Below are 19042 nucleotides of genomic sequence, written 5' to 3' on the forward strand. Positions count from 1 at the left end.
GGCGTTTCCAGTTCTACTGATGCTGAGGCTGAAGGCGGGAAAGCTTTGCAGAAGTTGCATCCAAACCGTCTGGGACTGGGAGTAACCGTTCTGTAAAGGTGATAACGAGAAGGGGAGAGGTATTTTTAATTTAAATAAAGTACGAGGTCAGTGGACTTGGAGTTAATCAACAAAGGAGTGAGGTAGACTTCGGGATATTCCTCAACTAAGTGGGGGCAGCATCTTTTAGTAAAAATAGCCCCAAGCAGAGTTTAGGAAGGAGCAGGAGGAGGGCCCAGGACGCACCCCGTAGCACCAGCCCGCGAGCAGCTTGAGCAGTCGGAAGGGCGCAGGCGCGGCCGTGCGCGGGGACCCTGCACCTCCCGGGAGTCGGGGGGGCTGCCTGCACCTCCCGAGGGGCTCCACACAGGGGCAGCCTCAGCGACCAATCTGGGAGGGCGGGCAAGCAAGTGGGACTGGCACCGCTGGCACAGCGCGGAGCCCGGGTCCAAACCGCAGTGCCCCCGCTTCCCGAAGCAAAACGCAAGATCTGGGTGGCAAAAGCAAACCACATCCCCTACGAGGCTTAACGTCGCTCTGAGAAAACGTCACTGTCTTCTGGCTCCACTGGGGCTCGAACCCAGGACCTTCTGCGTGTAAAGCAGACGTGCTAACCGCTACACTATGGAACCACATGTTTAAAATCTTTTTCAGAAAACGGTATCTCTGCATAAAGACTGTTTTTCTTTCCGATTTAGAATAGCTGAGAATTGATCCCCGATGCTCACTCACCGACAGAAACTTTCAAAAGAATTTCAGATTCTCAAGCGCACTTCGATCCACGCTTCTCTTTGGCTATACGGGCAACATAGTTTCTCGGAGAAAGAATGACCTGATCCACTGGACAGACACCGTTCCTGCATTGATGTAAGTAGCGCAGGAAAAACTGCGAACACGTGGCTCTGTGGCGCAATGGATAGCGCATTGGACTTCTAGACTAAACCAGAGGTATTCAAAGGTTGTGGGTTCGAGTCCCACCAGAGTCGCTTTTGTTTTGATTGAGGGGGAAAAAAGAATGGAAGGAAGTAAAAAGAAAAAGAAAAACGTATTTAAAATTTCCGATCCGATTTGCCCACTATGAAAAGGAAAGAATCTTATTCCAGGCCGTTGTTCTCACTTGGAAAGGTGTGAAGAATACCGTTACATGAATATTCTCAATCACTTTCACGTGGCTCCAGAGTTTCTGGTAACTGGAGATGAAGAAATTAGCAGAATGTGATAAATACTACGGAATAATGCTTTGTTCCTATACAGTATTGTTCTTTTGCATCAGGAATAAAAATTTTTAATTGTTCTGAAACTTTTCAGTAGCTCAGTAGTGCTCAGGTTTTTGGGAAATAAGGTTGGACATGTCAAGTATCAGAATAGCTGAGTGGTTACAGTGTTGAATTTACGATCCAGTACATTCATACCTGGTAGGTTTGCATCCCACTTCTGGGAGGGGTTCCCCTTGCTTTTCCAAGCAGTAACGGAACAGTTGGTTCCAAATGCCTGAAGATGTAACCATGGTGAAGTGTTTGGGTCTCTATCTTGCAACCGTAGGCGGCCAGATGAGAGTGGCAAAAAGAACCTGAATGTTTAAAATGGCAATGAAATCTGCAAGTTAATGACTTTTTGCCAGACATGGAAAGTACAGCAACAACTTCAGAATTGATGGTTTGGAAAATATTACAAAGAAAAGGTCTGCATAAAACGATACTACATTGTGGGGAAGGGGCACTGGGATGGGGGGCACAGGGGGCACATTGTGCAGTAGAAACGTTCACTCTGAAATTAGTCAACAGTTATCTCTTAAGATCCTATGGGTCAAATAGTATTCTATATCCTGGGATTGTGGGACTGCAAAAATTTTTTTAATTTTTATGTAAAACCAAACAAAGAATAGCAACAAAAAAGACAAGGTCCTAACCAAGAAAGCTACCGCCTAGTGACACTTCCAGAGTGGCAGAGGGAAGACATCTTTCTAAACAAGCAAATAAATAGAATTTCAGAGATAAGCTCTATAAAGAAAATAAAAGGGGGTGGCACGATTGAGTGGCATAGAACTTTCTCAGGACAAATTTATTCCATTTGATGATGGAAATCATTCACCTTAACCGGAATGTTCTTTCCTTTTCCCAAACAAAAACTTTCAAGGACCAATTCTGCCCTATGTTTTCCACTAAAAGCCTTCCCAGATCTACGGCCCTCTTTCAACTCTCCATTTATTCATTCAGCAACAGCTTTGTGCTGGCCGCTGACCCAGGCATTGGGGATATACAGGGAGTTTCTGTCTTCAAAGCAGAAACATTCTAGAGGACAGACCAATTAAACAGGTGTTCAAGATTGGTTATAGTGGGTGCAGAGACAGGCTCAGAGCCCCCAGTAACTAACTCCATCTGAAGAGGATCAAGCAGGAATCTCTGGGACTAGTCCCAGATTCCTATCTTTACAGGTAAGCAGGAACTTCCCAAACCAAAGGAACTTAGAAAGTGGGATAACGTGGCAAGTCAAGATGAGGGTGGGGGGAGGACAGAAATGAAAGCACTATGGTTGTGTTAAATGAAATACAAACATCTCTGGTTAACTCTCTTTATACCAAGCAGGCCCTGTGCCATACTATTAACTTTTGATTATATATAATTTGACTTTTCTTCTGTGTGGTGCCTGTCAATCTAGTCTGTCCTAGGAGAACAGGAAACAGGTGTTTCTGCTCACTGCAGCTCCACTCGGCAGCCAATGTGACCCCAGCTCTGTTGTAAAGAGCTGAGGTTAGGCTAAAGGCTCACTAACTCCCCCCAGGTTTGACCTCATGGTACAGGAGGTTCCTTTGGGGCGGGCACAGCTTGGTTTAGTGTTCTCCATTGAGCCCAGACTTGTCATCTGATTTTTAGGGTTCCACATCTTCATTTGTGAAATCGTACCTAAGTAATTTGTGATTTTTCAATACCAGCAACTCTCCTCCAAAACCACTGAGGCGTGCTGGGAAGGAAATTTGTGCTTTTATAACCTTCTCTGCTGGGATCTGTAGAAAACACAGGATATGCGATACCAGAGGGTGGAATAATTTAACACACCATATCAGTTTTTGTTCTTCATGTAATTTATTACAAAAAAATACATGCTTTTTTTAAAATTCAATAATACAGATGTATAATAGCTAAGGAAATGATAAGATCCTCCTCTCGCACTTCACCATCATTCCTCAAAATGTTTATCAGGTTTTTTTCTATCCTCAAACATCTCTGATATATATGCAAATGCCAAATGTACAAATATACATAATTTAAGGATTTATATACATATTCTTTCAATTTTTCATGCATGTTCTATCATACATATTGTTTAGCACCTTGTTTTGTTTTTTGCTTAACGTAACATGGATATCTTTCCATAACGGATCACTTTTTAAACTTTGCTCATACTTCCCAATACATGTCTTCATAAAAGAATGCCCAGCTCGTGGTTCCCCTATATAGCGGGGTCCTGAACTCCAGAAGGGCTGGAATGGTTGTGAGGCTCCGCCCCATAGGACTCTCTTCCTTTCAAGAGGTCTCTCTCTTCCAATGCCTCAAGGGGATGACATGGAAATGAAGGAGCAGGACGAATGAAAAAGCTGACTCATCCATTATGTACAGGACACAGCTACCCAGGTTAACAGGACTCCTGAAAACATAAAATCCAGCCTGTAGCTTGCCTGATCAAAACCTTCCAAATAGAAGCTTCAGGAAAAAGTTCAGAGTCCCTAGAGAACGTCCTGTCGCGTTTGCTCAGGATTCTCTTTGCATGCCTTCAGTGGCGCAGTCACCATGCACATCTCAGTTAGGCATCACCAGCCGCTGGAAGACTTGGAGGCCCCTGACTTCTGGCGTCGGCCGGGGCCGGCTTCCCACCCTCAAATGGGTGATGATTGAAACTTAATCAATTATTTGTAATGCTCCCCACCCACAAGACGCTCCGGGGCTCTTCAAAGACCAAGATTGGGATTAGAAATCCCGCTACTCACCAGAGGCCCGCTAAAATCTTAATGCGGAGAATTCCTCGTAAACCGTCTGTTCCCTTTAGGACAGCGGGGCTTGGGACGCTGCCCGGGGGCGGGATGTGGATGCGGCAAAAAAAAAAAAAGGAGAAATAAAGACCATTCTACCAAACACCTGCTCGACCTTGATTTTGCACTTTCACCTCAGGGAATAATCGGCCACTTGGCCTATTTACTACGGGTTGGCGCAAGAAAAGCCAGTTTTTGTGAGTTGGGTTAGCTCAGAGGGTAGAGTAGCAGTCTCTCAATCTGAGTGTTGCGGGTTCGAGTCTCTGCTCAGGTGAAGGTTTTTTAAGTTGCGAAATAAATTTAAGTGTCAAGACCACTCTCACTCTGCAGGTGTGAGATTATGCAAAACGCACAAGGGTTCCGCTCTCAAGGAGCTGGTAACCCGGATCTCCCGTGGATTTGAAAAGGTGGAAGGTGAGGAAAGTGCTTGAGTAACCACCGCTTCCTTTCTCTTTCAATCTTCCTATGCTACTCTGTTTTCGGATATTTTTTCCTTAAAACTAACATGTATTACTTTTCTATTCAAAACATCAATAAACACGACAAGAAAAGAGAAAGAGAAAAAATAAAATAAAAAATAAAAAAACCCAAAACGTCCATAAACGCATAACCAAGAAAATGGTACACCTGTCATCAGAGTCATGACAGTAATGCAGTAATTGTGCAGCTCAGACATTTTATTAAAACCGCGGTGAGAAAACGGAGCTTCCAAGAAATATCTCAAACCGAGACACGTGCTTGTAAATCAACGCCCCCAGCTGGGAACCATCCGTCAGCAGATTTTCAACGCGCCAGCGGGTCCCTGGCCTTGGAGTCTCTGCTGGATAGACAGACAGACGTTATTACGTCTGTCGCGGGTGAGACTACTTTGGGAACCGAACCCAAGATCTTCTGCTTGTAACCCAGACGTATTGGCCGCCACGCTAGGAAATCTCACGCCACACGTTACAACCTAATATCCAGTAGTCTATCTAGATGGAGTGATTACGGGACGGGTGACAATCGTTACATGATCTATGATTTCCTTTAGAGATTTAAGATCTTTCTCCTCATAGTGCTGTATTAAACACTGTCGTCACGTGCCCACTAAGATGTTGACTGTAGGTGATGCAGGTACAAGCGTACAGTGGGAATGGGGAAGGAGGGGAGCCAAGAGAAGCTATATGTACTAGTATAAGGAAAGGAATGGAGTCAGCAAAACCTCTGCCGAAACCCGGGATCGAACCAGGGACCTTTAGATCTTCAGTCTAACGCTCTCCCAACTGAGCTATTTCGGCGAGATGGAGACTGCTTTCTAGGCTGTTAAGGCAATTTAAAAGAAGAGGGGAAAAAAGACGTAGCCTCCATTTTTTTTTTTTTTTTTTTTTTGTATTCTCCACTTTCTTAATTCTTAATTTCACCTTCCAAATAGCATTGTGTTTAGCCCTGCGATTTGGGCCGTGAATGAGAAAATTCCTGCCATGTGAGGAGAATTTCGCGTTCTGCCTTGTCCCAGGTTATCTTTTTTTGTCTTCCTAATTCTTTTCTGTACCTCTCCCAGGGGCCTAATAAGAATAAAGACAACCACTTACTACATGTTCCTACTGTGGGCCCAGCACATGATCCACGTGGTCGCATTCAATCCGTCCCCCCCACCTCCCACCCCCGCCGCGGCCAGCTTGATATGACAATATGACTATTTTTAAATGAAATAACTAATTTGTCCCAAATCATCCAGCATTGAACCAGAGCTACATATCCAGCTCCAAAGCTGGAAAGGTCTTGGGGGAGACAGGCTAGTTTTTTTCTCACTTTTCACAAAAGGGTGAAAACCATAGATGGAGTGGAAGTGAACCACTAGAGAGGAAGAAGAGCTAGGAGGCCTCGATGCTCTCCACACTGTCCTCTTCTTGCCCGTGCCGGTTCTTTTGTCATTCAATCAGAAAACGGAGCAAAGAAACTCACTTTTCAAGGTTGTCAAAAGTGTACTTGATCACTTTCTAAGGGACTCCTTCAGGAAGAAGAAAAGTTAGACTGTTTGCCAGAACTTAAATATTGTTTCCATCCCTGGAATGCTTCACTTTCTTCAAGAAAGAAGCCGGTCTGAACGAACCAGCCCACTCATCCTTGGATCAGTGACCCTTGGCTGTCCCTTGAGCATATATACCAACCAACACAAGTCCCACGAATATGGGCTTATGATCTTGGACATATTGGGAATACATTTCTTTGAAATGGTTCCTTACCTGTTTCAATCTGTATGTTTCCTTCACAGCCTAGAAAGTTATTTAATAATAATAGCTACAATGTATGGAAATCTTACTTTTAGGCAAAGAATCTATTAAGTACATGTATGTTATTTTATTTAATCACCACAAGTTTATGAGATGGATGCTGTTAGTACTATTCCCTTTCTCCTGATGAGGAAACTGCCCTCGGGAGAGGGTGGGGTAATTGTGGGTCTGTGTGGGCCCAGAGCAAGACATTCCTACAAGGACGATGGGGGCCCTGCCACCCACTTGAGTACTACATCCATCTTGGCCTTGCCCCACTCACCAGGATCCCCTGGGTACCATAGTCCCTCAGCTAGAAGGGCATCAGCCCACACCCCCATACTATTAATGGGGAGATCAAGACCCACTTTCTTCTGTTGCCTGGCAGAAGCAAGGAAGAAGGAAGGCTCAATCTCTAGCTAAGAAAGAATGGTCCCTTCACTTCACAGGGAAAATTAGTCTTGGGGAACCCAGCTTCTTGATGTCCACAACCCAACTTTCTCAAAACCTCTCAGGAGCCGAATGTTTCCTTTATTAATTTGTACTCGGGAACTTTTTTTTGTTTGCTTTCTGAACCTTGGGACTTGTCTCATCCCTTGGATGGACTTTCCCCGATACGTATCCCCTTCCCCCACACCACCAACAGAAGCTGCCATCTCAACCTCAACTCCTTTGAGAGTATTCAGGGTCACACTTTGGGGGGAGGGGGAGAGATTTGACCTCGTTTAGAGGGGGAGTGGGTTCTGTTTGGTGGCTCGGGTTCTAGCTGGTCATCTCTTCCTTTTCAGAGTGCAGAAATATTCTCTAGAAGCGTAGGAAGGTGGGGTGCAAAGGTGCAGGATCCGTGTCATATTCTGCAGGCACCTAGCCGGAGGAAGAGCTCTCAGTAGCCGCAGACAGAGAGCGAAAGGGCGGACACAGGGGTTAGGAGGACCCGGGGACTTCCTGAAGGTGTCTCTATTCCCCTCCCCTAATTACAGGCTATAGTTTCGACCCCGCAGGCGGGCCGGTGGTTGCAGAATAAATCAGCCTACTTAGTTCCTGAGCCACTTGCAGCCTTTTCCGGAGAGCTTTGCACAAAGGACCGTGGTATCAGTCCTCGTGGAGAGCCCCGTCTTTTCCCCGGAAAGCGGTTGGACAGGAAGCATACAAGCGCCAGGATTTTACTCCTTTCTTTAAAGGTAACCAGCTGAAAAGGGTAGCGCCCTAAAGCTGGGCCTAATTTTTTTAATTAAACTGAAAAAGGGGGGAAAAAAAGCTCCGCCCGAACAGGGACTTGAACCCTGGACCCTCAGATTAAAAGTCTGATGCTCTACCGACTGAGCTATCCGGGCTCGCAGGGGGAGGTGCATTTGAATCAATGAAGACTGTGTGATCCTTTGCGCCGCAAGATAACGGATATTTTATTGGGCGAGTTCCCGGTTTCCTCTGCGTGGTGTGATTCAATCGGGTTCCAATCCGAGGAGTCTGGGAGGACGGTAGTGAGTCGTTCTTTGGCACCTGCAGATTTATGAAATAAAATAAAACACGCCCCGTTTCATTTAGAGATCCCTTGGCAAACGTGAATCCAAGTTCTGCCAAACTCTGCGAAGGGAGAAGCCGCCTGCTCCCAGTCATCACCGCTGTGCGTTTCTTTGTCCCAAACCAAAAGCACACCGGGTCGGCGACCACCGTTCAGTGTTAATGGCATCAAGCTGCCCTTTCTTCCGAAAGCACCACTTCGCAGTCTCTATTCCCCATTCCAGGTGCCCACCTCAAGAAGGAGCGCGGAGCACATTCGCTGGAAGAGACCACCTCCGCTCTCGCCCAGAAGCGATAGCAACCACCACTGGCTCGGGCTCCTAGAGCGCTCTGCACCCCTAGCCCCTCGCCAGCCCCGCCCCCACCGGCCCCGCCTCGGCGCACGCGCGCTCACACCGCTCTTAGCTGGCTGAAGCCACTTTCCCTACTTGTCGCTGGTACAAGCCCTTTCAATCCTCTGGGCCTTTGCCCTCTAACTGTAAGGCCACCTCCCTATCACTTCTTCCCTGTCGTCCTTCCCAAGCACCTTTGAGAACTCAGCCTAACTGTCACCCTCCCTGGGAAGCTCCTGACCTTCTCCCCGGCACTGTCGATCTGTAGGTGGAGCAGGCAAGGGTGTGAGCAGCAAACCTTTGAGAGCCCTGTAGCCAACGCTTTAATACAGAGACATTCAAGTGATTTGGTAACACAGATGAACGACTAGAAGGCGGGCAGAGTAGAACCTGGCAGGAAAAAAAACAAACAAACAGGCATTAGTACTGTGCCTTGAAAGATAGGAGTATGCCAGGCAGGCAAGAATGGTGATTCAAGCAGAGACACCCTGTCTTCTCGGAGCTTCTTCCTGGTATCTTAGGTACTTTCCACAGGGATTGCCCCTTTTCTCTTCAGGCTGGAATCTGGGAAATGTTCACTCTTTCACGGCAAAGGCCCAACATTTCCTAAGAGTATGCCACCCACCTTCATGGTCCCAAGGTAGTTGACCTTTGCTCAGTGCACTTTTCCCTGGTGAGCAATAATAACAATCTCACCCATCTCTCTTACCTGTATGCAACACTTTAAAACACGCTGTCAGAGATAGATAGATAGAGATAGATAGATAGATAGATAGATAGATAGATAGATAGATAGATAGATAGATAGATAGATAGATAAAGAAACTGGATGGTGGGGGCTGGCAAGTCAAATCTTTTGCGTAGGGCAACAGCTGGAAATTCAGGTTAAGAGTTGATGTTGCAGACTTGAGTCTAACTTTAGCAAGGCAGCAAGCTGGAGAGTTAGGCAGGTTTTGTAGGTTACAGTCTTGAGAATTTCCTCTTCATCAGGAAGCCCTAGTCTTTGTTCTTAAACCTTCAGATGATTGGATAAGATCCACCCACATTATGGAGGGTAATCTGCTTTACTCAAGGTCTACTGATTTAAAAGTTAATTAGATCTAAAAGGCACATTGACAACACCATCTTGACTGGTGTTTGAACCAATAACTGGGCACCATGGCTTGACAAATGGACACACAAAATTCACCACCATACATGCTGACATACATCGTGCCTAGTTTGAACTGCCTAATCTCTTAATCAACCATTTTGTTTTTTTTCCCTTTGATCATCATTGTGTAAGGGTGAATTTCGGGGAATCAATATGGTAGTTAGACCTAGCTAGTTTGCAGTTAGATCCACCTTGATATTCAGCTATTTTCTCATTGTTTCTCCCCCCACTGATGGACTTAAGAACTGTGTTTTGTTCATTCTCTTTCTTAAGGCTACATATACCTCGCTAATCCATTTAGTTAGCAGAATCCAAACCTGAAAAGAGCCATTTCTTAATCCTCAGGTGCCAGGACACTGGAATCCATTTTGCAACTACTGTACCTGCAATTTTCACTGGTAACGCATAAAGTCCCAGGCTGTAGTGGCGGAGTTCATAGATAACATTATCTTAAAACAGACCAGACCCCAGAAAGCGATGTCAGCCCTGGGACCTGCCTGACCGACTCCCCCTCTCCTTTGTTCTTCTTGTGTACTTACAAACCTTTTGACCAGTCTAGGAACAGGGAGATGGTCTTTGGACAGGAGTCTGCCATCCGCCCAGAGTGCCAGCATACTGAATAAACCTGCTTTTCTTTCCACCAACCTTGTCTCTCGATTTGTAACTTTCTCAAGCGGCAGGCAGCTGGACCCTTAGCACGGTACCAGTGGGTTTTTCAAGAGTCCCTTATCAAAATGCATCCTTCCACCCAAGAACCCAAAGATTTAGGGGATGGAGCCCCTCATCAGCTAGCATCTTGGCACAGATTAACAGAAAAGGGAGGGTATATGATGGGTCCAAAAGCAATGTTTCTCCATTTTGCCTTTCACCATACCACATTTTTAGAATGTGAGGACTGGATCTCATGCCTTCCCTTCCCCACCACCACCTCCAGGCCCAACCTGGCCTGGAGGTGGAGAGAAGGCATTCCCTAGGCATGTGTTCCATTGCATGTACCTTGAGTGGAGTGGCTCATAATCTTAACAAGGTTGTTTTTTGTTTGTTTGCTTTTTTTTTAGTTAGGATGCAGTCCAGAGTCTCCAAGTTTTCTTCTCCTGTATCACCATTCCCGACCAGTGTGGACAACTCTGGAAGCCTGGGGACAGGTGGGATTGAAACTAGAGGGCAACAGAGTCCAGGGCTCATGCTGCCTGTGCCACTCAGCCAATATACAGACACCAGAGTTGAGCTATAGGAATAGGATAAGCATTATTGTCAGAGTACCGGTGATCTGAGAAGGCAGCAGGGTAACACCTTCAAAAACTGCCTGAACATTCTCAGACTGGCTTAGGGTATTTAAGGGAAAATGTGGGCATTCCTCCAGAGGCTTCTGTGACGTTTCCAGAGGTCTGCACAGAGCCTTCCCTCTGGCAATGTGGTTCTCCAGTGATGTCAGCAACTAAAGAACAATGATGGGAGGAGCCTGGAAAGAAAGCTAGACCAGAGAGATCCTGATCAATAAAGCCCAAGGGTATTAATCATAAATTTCAGGGTAATTTACTGAAGCAGGGAACTGGAACAGGGGACCTTCCGAGCTCAAGCCGCAGGGGGATGATTTATTATTGTTAAACTATAGGTCAAGGAGATCACCACCTCATCCACTGCGTCACCACCAACAGTCATTTTTAGTACCTGGCCAAATCTGACTACATCAATATTAAGAGCATGATTTCTCACTCACCCTCCAAAAAAGGGTCAAATTGTCTATAGGAAGCTAGAAAGCCAGGCACAGGGCCCTTTGCCCAATGAATGTACTAAGTCAAGGAAGAGAATATGAAACAATGTTGACTCTTTTCTCTCAAACAATGCCTCTGAAAGGTGGTAAAACAAAACAAAATAAACAAAAACAAAACAAAACTATAGGTCAAGGAAAGGTGAGGCCTGAAAGTTGCCAGGGCTCTACTACCGGGGTCACAACCAGGCCTTCCTTCAGGATGACTGATTCCAGGGGTTTCCTGGGGATTCCCCCATGGTCTTGTCATCTTGTCCAGTGGTGATGAGAACAAATCAGCTGATGTATGTAAATGCGCGTTTTGGAAACCGACAGATGGTAAGAATAAAAAACTACTGCTCCCCTGTGAAATCCAGTTGGTCCTGAGTGGAGTTTCTGAGTATCTTTGTCCCAGGTGGGGGTGGGGGGTAAGAAGGGGTGCATCGAGTTCAGAGCGGTTGGAGGACACCATGAACAGTAGTGGTTTGCTATTTAGCAAATAAAAATACAGTTAAATTAGAATTTCAGAGAAACAATGAATATATAATTTGTATGTTCCGTGCAACATTTGAGACATATATACTAAAAATATATTCGTCATAAACCAGAAAGGGCTTTCAACTCTCACCCCCACAACCACCAAAAGCTGTCCCAAATCCTTGTTATTGTTAAACCAGCTGGACCCGGCCGAAATCGAGGATTTCTTTGGTGGAGAGGGGGGCCCAGGCTGTCACCACCCCAGGCGAGTCCGCGCCCACCCCAGGTGGAAGCGGGCGGAGGGAGGCCGTGTAGCCCTGAGCCCCTAACGTGGACTCGGAAACAGGAAAGAAGGACTGAGAGGATCTAGAAAAAAGTGAGCGGCGAGTTGTGTCACCCAGACACAAGATCCAGGAAGGGATACTGACTTTACACGAAACAGTTTAAAAGCAACAACAAAAATCCCTTTTCGGTTTTCAGTTTTCTCCCACCCAGAGGGGAAAAAAAAGAGATCGGTCCACCGTGTCAACACGTTACCAACCACTTGTGAGTGGCAATGCTATGTCCACAGGGTGGCGACATGATTTTATAGTAAAGAGGCTTGTTTCGGCCGGTTGAAAGGGCAGTTGGTGGTGGCACCTAAAACTGCGGCCAAAACCCGGGAACAAACCGGAGGCCTTTATATCTTCAGCCTAAGGCTCTCCCAACTGAGCTATTTCAGCAACTCTTGGGGTGTGGGGCAAACTTTTTCCATATATCTGTAGTGAGTTAATATTTGTTTCATTACAAAATAGGTCAGTTCAGAGGTTCAGCGGGAAGTAGGCATTCAATAAATACTATGGAAGTGATGAGACATTGCCACAGTTTATAAGCTAGAAATGATAACTAATTTTACTTTTCTCAGTTTATTTTTTAACTGCCCTGCAATCTGCTTTTCTCATTTAAAAATAAATCATGGACAATCATGGACTTCTTTTCCTGTCAGTTATGTAGACCTATTTCATTCTTTTTAACCTATGCGCAGTATGGGGTTTTATGGATATAACAGTCCATTTAATCAGATTCCTAATGATGGACACTTTGATATTTTCCCCTAGTTTTCATTATTTAAAAAAATATTGCAATGACTATCCTTTTGTACTTATTTGTTTTTCTTGTGAGAAGGCAGATTTTCCAAGGTCAAAGATATGAACATTTTGAATTTTTCAGATAGTGTCAAAATGGACTCAAGAAATGCATGGAAGAGGACAGCAAGACTATTTGTACAGGCTTCAAATGTGGACTTTCATTGTTACCTCCAGAAGAGGTATACATAAATATTGTATGTGTATGTTAAAAGTATTGATTTGCTAAACGTAAATATTTTAAATATACCTCAATTTTTGTAATTCCATCTTGGCATTTTGAAATACGTAGACATTGTTAAAAAGTGGAATTAGCTCAGGCCTCTCTCAAACTCTGAGAAGCAAGCTCTGGTTTAATAATATCCCCTAATATCCTGATTGTCTCCTACCTCCTCCCATTTCATAATTTTGCATTCTTTGTGTGTGTATTTTATATATATATATATATATATATATATATATATATATATATATATATGTATGTATAAAATTGCAGTAGTCCTAGCCTTGATTGAATCAGAATCCTCTGCAGATGGGGTCAGGATTATATATATATATATATATATATATATATATATATATATATATATATATATATATATATTTATATATTTATATATATATTAAGCTGATCAAGTGATTTTAACGTGCAACCTCTCTCAGCATCCCATTTCTCAGTTCTCACAAAAAGTGTAGTTATACATATAGACACACGTTTCAAATTGCTTACTCAATCTGTCCATAGGCACCTCTAACTCAGAATGTCCAAATAGGAATCTTTCTCTCTAAATTTGTTTATCTTACTATCACCTTCCATCTAAGTTTCCCAAGCCAGAAAAATACTACTTCCTTCCTCCGTCCCTCTGTTCTTCACCCATAATTGTACCTAAGTGCTGGTCATTCCAGTTCATTATTTCTGGAATCCCTCCACTTCTCTTCATTCTCAAATCGTTTCTAACCCCTTAATTGAGCTTCCTATGTATGAATCATATTCCACACTGGAACCCATCATCCTACTTAAAATCCTTCACTGGCTCCTTAGCTGAAAACAAAAATCAAGGCCTCTTTGTATATATAAAGACTTCCCTAACCTGGGCTTTACCTCTTTCCAGCACCTTATTAGTGCTCTCTCCTTGACCCAAAACTCTCACCATCCATGCAGGCACCCACACTCAGGATGCATTCCTTGACTTGACTTTTCATCTTTGCCCATGAAGCAGTTTTGACACTGCCCCTTTCAACACCCCCATTAAATGTGCAACTCTCAACTCAGATACTTTCTCCTAAGTTCTAGAAATCTTCTCCCCATTCCTATAGGCTAGTTGCCCCTCTATAGGGCTTTCATACCACTTATCAAACCGGATTGTAATTGCCTGTTTATCTGAGCTCTTTCTTGCCATTTGCATCCATATGTATGTTACATAACAGGCTGGAGTAAATGTTCAATGAGTGAATGAAAACATGTCTAGCCATATGTCAGGGCCAACTAGTTCTTTACGAACTTCTAAAATCGCCTGGTCAAACTCAGATGTGATCTCTGCAAGGCTATATATAGAAGATTCTGAGCTCTTTAGTTCTTGCCTTTAAAGATGCCTCATCTGGCCACCCTGCCTCCTTTCCCTGAGGGATGAATGTGAACTAAAACAGGAGCATGCTACCTGAAAAGCTGGTAGGGAGGAAAGCCTGAGAAGAATATAACTACAGATTATGAGTTTTGGAAGAGAAAGCCATGAAAAGCTTGGAATGCTTTTTGCAGGGCAGGGCAGAGTCCTGTGCAAAAGCTTTATGAACTTACAGAAGCGAGCTCTAAATTTTGATCACAATCTTAAAGAGTTTCACAAGGTATACACCTTATAGTGAATAAATTCCAAAGATTTTTCTGTCTCCTTTTAGCACTAGACTGTAGGTTGATTTTCACTCATCTTGCTGAAAGTAGAACAGACCTTTGTAATGTATAGGTGTAATGTTAACATTTTTGTGGGACTTCAGAGGTCCTGATGAGTATAGTAATTTATAATTTTGCTAATTCATAATTCATAATTTTTTATCATGAATGTGGTTGACCCCTCAGGACCCATCATGTCACAGTGGCCCATTAAAGGGCTAAAGGAGGGATTATTAAAATGTTTCAGGTACATTTGACTGCTCCTAGTTGGAGGAAATGATAAACCACAGTGGTATTCAAGATTGCAGGATAAGCACTCACAAATGTCAAGCTTGCCAGAAAACAAAAACAAAAAACATTGCTGAAACTTAACACCAAGCCCAGCAACGGGGATCAGGCAAATGACTCGAATAGGTCAAGTGGCCTGCCCAAGAAACAGGCTGGAAACACAATCCCTGACAACACAGAGCTGTCTGTGGACATGAGAACCTTGAGAAATCAAGGAGCCTGGAGGCTGAACTTCAAGAATGCTCCTTCCTTCAGGTGGACCCACAAAACAATACTAGCCGAATTCATAAGCCTCTGCAAAGAGAAATGCACACTTCTGTGTGATGTGATATACTAACCCGGGAGGAAACAATTTAACTATCAGCTGCCTTCCAACCCAGTTTCTCCCAGAACACAAGGTTGGAGAGGTCACAAACTTCGGGGTTAAACAAACCCAGCTTTGAATTCCAACAGGGTGACTAACCAATCAGCTATGTGACCTTGAGTCAATTTAAGTTAGGTGACTTGTTTGCACCTTTCTTCATATTCAATGTGACGATTTAACACTCCTAAGATTGTTTAAGTGTAAGCCAGACAACGTCCAGAGCTCCTGCCCCAGCTCCTGGACAGAAGCAGATGCTCAGGAAGAGCGTGGCCCTCCCACCCGGCGGCGTGCTCGCGCTGATCTGCGGCCTCTCAAGCCCCTTTGATTAGCTGCCCCCGCCTCCCTCCGCTGAACTCTACAGAGACCTAAACAGCCATTTTTACCATCTTTACTTCTCTCCAAGGTCTTCAAGTCAGTACTCAACATAGGAAGTATTCACGTAGGGATTCAAAAGCAGCTAAGAATTGGAGACTACAAATGGGCAAGAGGAATTAAATTCAAGATTTTTATTTTTTGAGGTGAAACAGGCCCAGTATCAGTAACACTAGATACAATTTCCGTATACCAAGGTGGGACACTGACGATTACATTACATTGAAGCGATAGGTGCTGTTCAAACTACTCTTTTGAACATGGGCCCTCCAGATGCTGTCGAACAGTTGAAACATCTGGAGATCTGTGCCCAGTTTTTCCTTCAGTGTCTCACAAAGATCAGCCTCCCAGACTGCCAAGAACTCCCCACTGGGCCAGTTCTCCACCTCTTCCCACCACCATTTCCTACTTAGTAGGAGTGAATCAGACAAACAATATGACTTTTTAAAAATTATTTAATTTAGTAGTTTTCTTGGAAAAAAACAGTAAGGCAAAAACTGAAAATATATAGTTTTGTTTTGTTTTGATTTGACTTTATTTCACCTGAAGGGCTTGAAGCTTCTTCCATTAGTAGGAATCTGACTGGGGATCAGGCTGGAAATGTAGTGCAGACGGTGGAGTAAGAAAGGGGAAGACAAAGCAGGGAAGTTGTTCAGTTGGGGGATTCCCACTCTGTCTAAAGCCTCAATTCATCACGTCGTGCTTTTATGGGCCTCCTTGAAAGAAGCCCAACACAGTCCCTTGTTTATGTTGGGAATAGAATCTGGTTCTTAGGAGAAAATTCCAGAGCCCGTCTCAAGTTCATCACAGCTGAGATGGGAGGGAGGGTGGGAGGGCCTAAGGAGCACGCGTTTACCCAGTATAAATCCAACTTCCCTGGAGGGCTGGCTTCCTCTGGAATGACATTGCCCCCTAGGACCCACACTGGCTGAGGCTCAGCAGTTAAGGAACAGAAACAAAAAAATACGAATGGAAAGCATACAAGGAAGGCACCTCAGTCTGTGATCCTCAACCAAGGGTGGCTGCAGGGGGGTGAGATTTCTGAACAAGACAACTAAAACAAAAGCAGAACGAAGGACGAAGGCAGCCAAGGGCCCAACAGGAGCAGTTCTCTGACCCCAAGTGACGGTGCTTTCAGCCCCATATTCTGGGAAGAAGGTTCTTTTGGGAATCAGCTGAGTGCTGTGATTTGGACTGCATTTGCTTCCACGTTAAACTGGAAATTACCCTCCTGACTTTCGACCCAGACTCTCCAACAAGAGAAGGAAACAAGGCAGGAAAGAGGTTAGGATTTCATTTCCGAGAGTCAGGTACTTAGGAGAGCAGACATTAGACAGCAGTGGGCGCCCGTGATACACACCGCGTTCAGTAGCTGCCAGACACGATCCTCATCAGGGTCTGAACCCGTCTGGCCCTAAAGAACAGAAAGCAGACGAGGCTGCGATCCACATGAACGTACGTATCCAAGAGAGTCCCGGGGAGACAAGTGATATCAAAAAACAAGATTCTTAATGGGAAGAAGGAAAATCAAACAAAAAAATTAGATTTTTCTCTACATATATATAATATACAGATATTTAACACATTATTCCATAGGTGGCTCCAGTCCTTGGGGCTTGAGAGATGGTGACAACTTATATTCCAGATGAAGTCCTTCTCTCAAATTCTGACGTCAATCAGAACGGGACAGGTAATGCTTTGCTCCCCACTGGGGCACAGACCCCAACTGGTATTGCGCCAAAAGAGAAGAGAAGCAAGAAAGGCAATGAAGGATGGGGACGAGGAGATGAGGGGGAAAGAGGGAAAGCAAAGTGGCCAGCAGTCTTCTTCCATCCTGCCTTGTGTTCTCAGAAGTTCTTTGCCTGAGCAAGTCCGTAAAACCCCTTTGTGAGGATGCCGCAACCCTCCTACCAACCACCCAAGTGGCCTCTGGTTGCTGTCAAAGAAGACAGAGAACAGCAGAAGGGTGTTTTACGTAGTGAAGATAAAAACTTCCAAGAATGTAACAATATTCCAACTGTACAGAACAATCCCCCTGGTGAGTGGTCCAACACGCAGCTGTCTATGTATGGACTCCCCATGAAACCGACCCCACTGGTAAACATAGTTCATATTTCAGGCCTAAGCTCCACCAGTCTTTCACGATGCCTGTTGGTAAGTCTTACACGCTTCTTTTCAAAGGAACTTCTAAAATCAGCTCTTGCTGTCAACGGCACCAAAATGCCCGATTCATAATCTTGCGTAGCTCTTGGCTGAGCAGGACACTAAAAGGGGAAGGTGAATGACATCATCTTAAATGGGGGCAGAGGGAGAAGGAAGAGCCAAGAATGCTTGACTTTGCAGAAGTGGAGTAACACTAACTTGCAGCCACTAAACCTTTCCCGTACAAACATAGGTATCTAGTATGTCGATTTCAGTTTCAATCAGCTAAGGCAACCAGCCAATCACCACCACTGGTGTCTGCTTCTGGTGATTGATTTGGAAAAAATGATTGGTTAAGACAGACAAATTTGAGGAAAGCACTCAGTAAGGGAGTCCCAAGTGCCAGCTTTCCCGCGCATCCTCTGTCCTCTTCGCCTTTGGCTCCTCCTTTTCATTATTGCCAGCTCAGAAAATGTCCGGGCATGAGGTCCAGTCCTGTTTTTCTTTACACTCCCAGTATCCTCCCCTATAAATATGGGTTAACTCCTTGGTAACAGGGTCCTTCTTCCGCTCAAACCACAGTGCCTTATAAGGATCATAGGGAGTGCCTAAACGGGAAAGAGCATAGAGAAAAACAGACTCAGAGCCCAAAGCACAGCAGTATTCCCTACACATCAAGCAATCGACTAGAGGGCAGCTGCCTTACCATCCTCTGTGGCTTTCATAGCTTCTGCTTCTCTCTTCTTTCTGGAAAGCCTCTGTTTCTCCTCTAGGCGTTGCTTCTCAGCATTTGCTTCATCCCAGCGCCCATTTTCCATCAGTCTCTGGTCGGGCCGTAACCGGCTGTCTGTGGGGGCAGTGCCAGCTTCCCAGGCATTGAGATTGAGAGCAAGCTCTGAGAAGTAGTACATGTTTTCTGCATTCTTCCTAAAAGTAAAAGAGGAGAAAGAGAAAGGGTAATGTCAGAGCCCAGGCCCCAGTTAGTTAAGGAGCAACAAATAAGCACACTGCCGACAGATTACATCACCCAGGCTGTTCTACAAGTGCAAAGGCTCAGGGACCACATCCCCTTCCCCTAATTAAAAGACCCAAACTGAACCATTCCTCATCCTCTCCCCAGAATCCTCAATTCCATAGTTTTCTGGGCTTGTGCTATGTTCAGCTGAAAGCAGAGAGAAACTCATTAGGAAGAATGAAACATTCTAGTAAATGAAAATTCCTTATTCCTGGATCCTCGCTTTCTTTTTAACCACTTTCTGGGATAACCTTGGCTGTTACTATAGACTGAACATGTTAAATGATGATGGGAGACAAAT

At 44.7% G+C, this 19042-nt stretch overlaps 1 protein-coding gene and 4 non-coding genes across 5 annotated transcripts in view; 1 reads left to right on the forward strand and 4 right to left on the reverse strand.

Moving 5' to 3' along the window:
- Positions 1–598: 598 nt before the first annotated feature.
- TRNAV-UAC (transfer RNA valine (anticodon UAC)) lies at positions 599–671 on the reverse strand. The gene has a single exon. It is a non-coding gene; the product is annotated as a tRNA-Val (tRNA).
- A 266-nt stretch (positions 672–937) lies between these two features.
- On the forward strand, positions 938–1025 carry TRNAR-UCU (transfer RNA arginine (anticodon UCU)). The gene is given in 2 exon segments: positions 938–974; positions 990–1025. It is a non-coding gene; the product is annotated as a tRNA-Arg (tRNA).
- Positions 1026–5270: 4245 nt separating this feature from the next.
- TRNAF-GAA (transfer RNA phenylalanine (anticodon GAA)) lies at positions 5271–5343 on the reverse strand. Its single transcript has one exon. It is a non-coding gene; the product is annotated as a tRNA-Phe (tRNA).
- Positions 5344–7579: 2236 nt separating this feature from the next.
- TRNAK-UUU (transfer RNA lysine (anticodon UUU)) lies at positions 7580–7652 on the reverse strand. Its single transcript has one exon. It is a non-coding gene; the product is annotated as a tRNA-Lys (tRNA).
- Positions 7653–15703: 8051 nt separating this feature from the next.
- Positions 15704–19042, reverse strand: part of OSBP (oxysterol binding protein) — a 31429-nt gene continuing 28090 nt past the window's right edge. The window contains exons 13-14 of the mRNA XM_019754061.3: positions 18433–18653; positions 15704–18334 (exon numbers count right to left, since the gene is read on the reverse strand). Coding sequence (XP_019609620.1) covers positions 18192–18334; positions 18433–18653 — 364 coding nt within the window. The 3' untranslated portion in view covers positions 15704–18191. The remainder of the gene's footprint in view (positions 18335–18432; positions 18654–19042) is intronic.

The sequence above is a fragment of the Rhinolophus sinicus genome, chromosome 14 (assembly GCF_057876585.1).
Source record: "Rhinolophus sinicus isolate RSI-liver-muscle chromosome 14, RSI-T2T, whole genome shotgun sequence".
Lineage (NCBI taxonomy): Eukaryota > Metazoa > Chordata > Mammalia > Chiroptera > Rhinolophidae > Rhinolophus > Rhinolophus sinicus.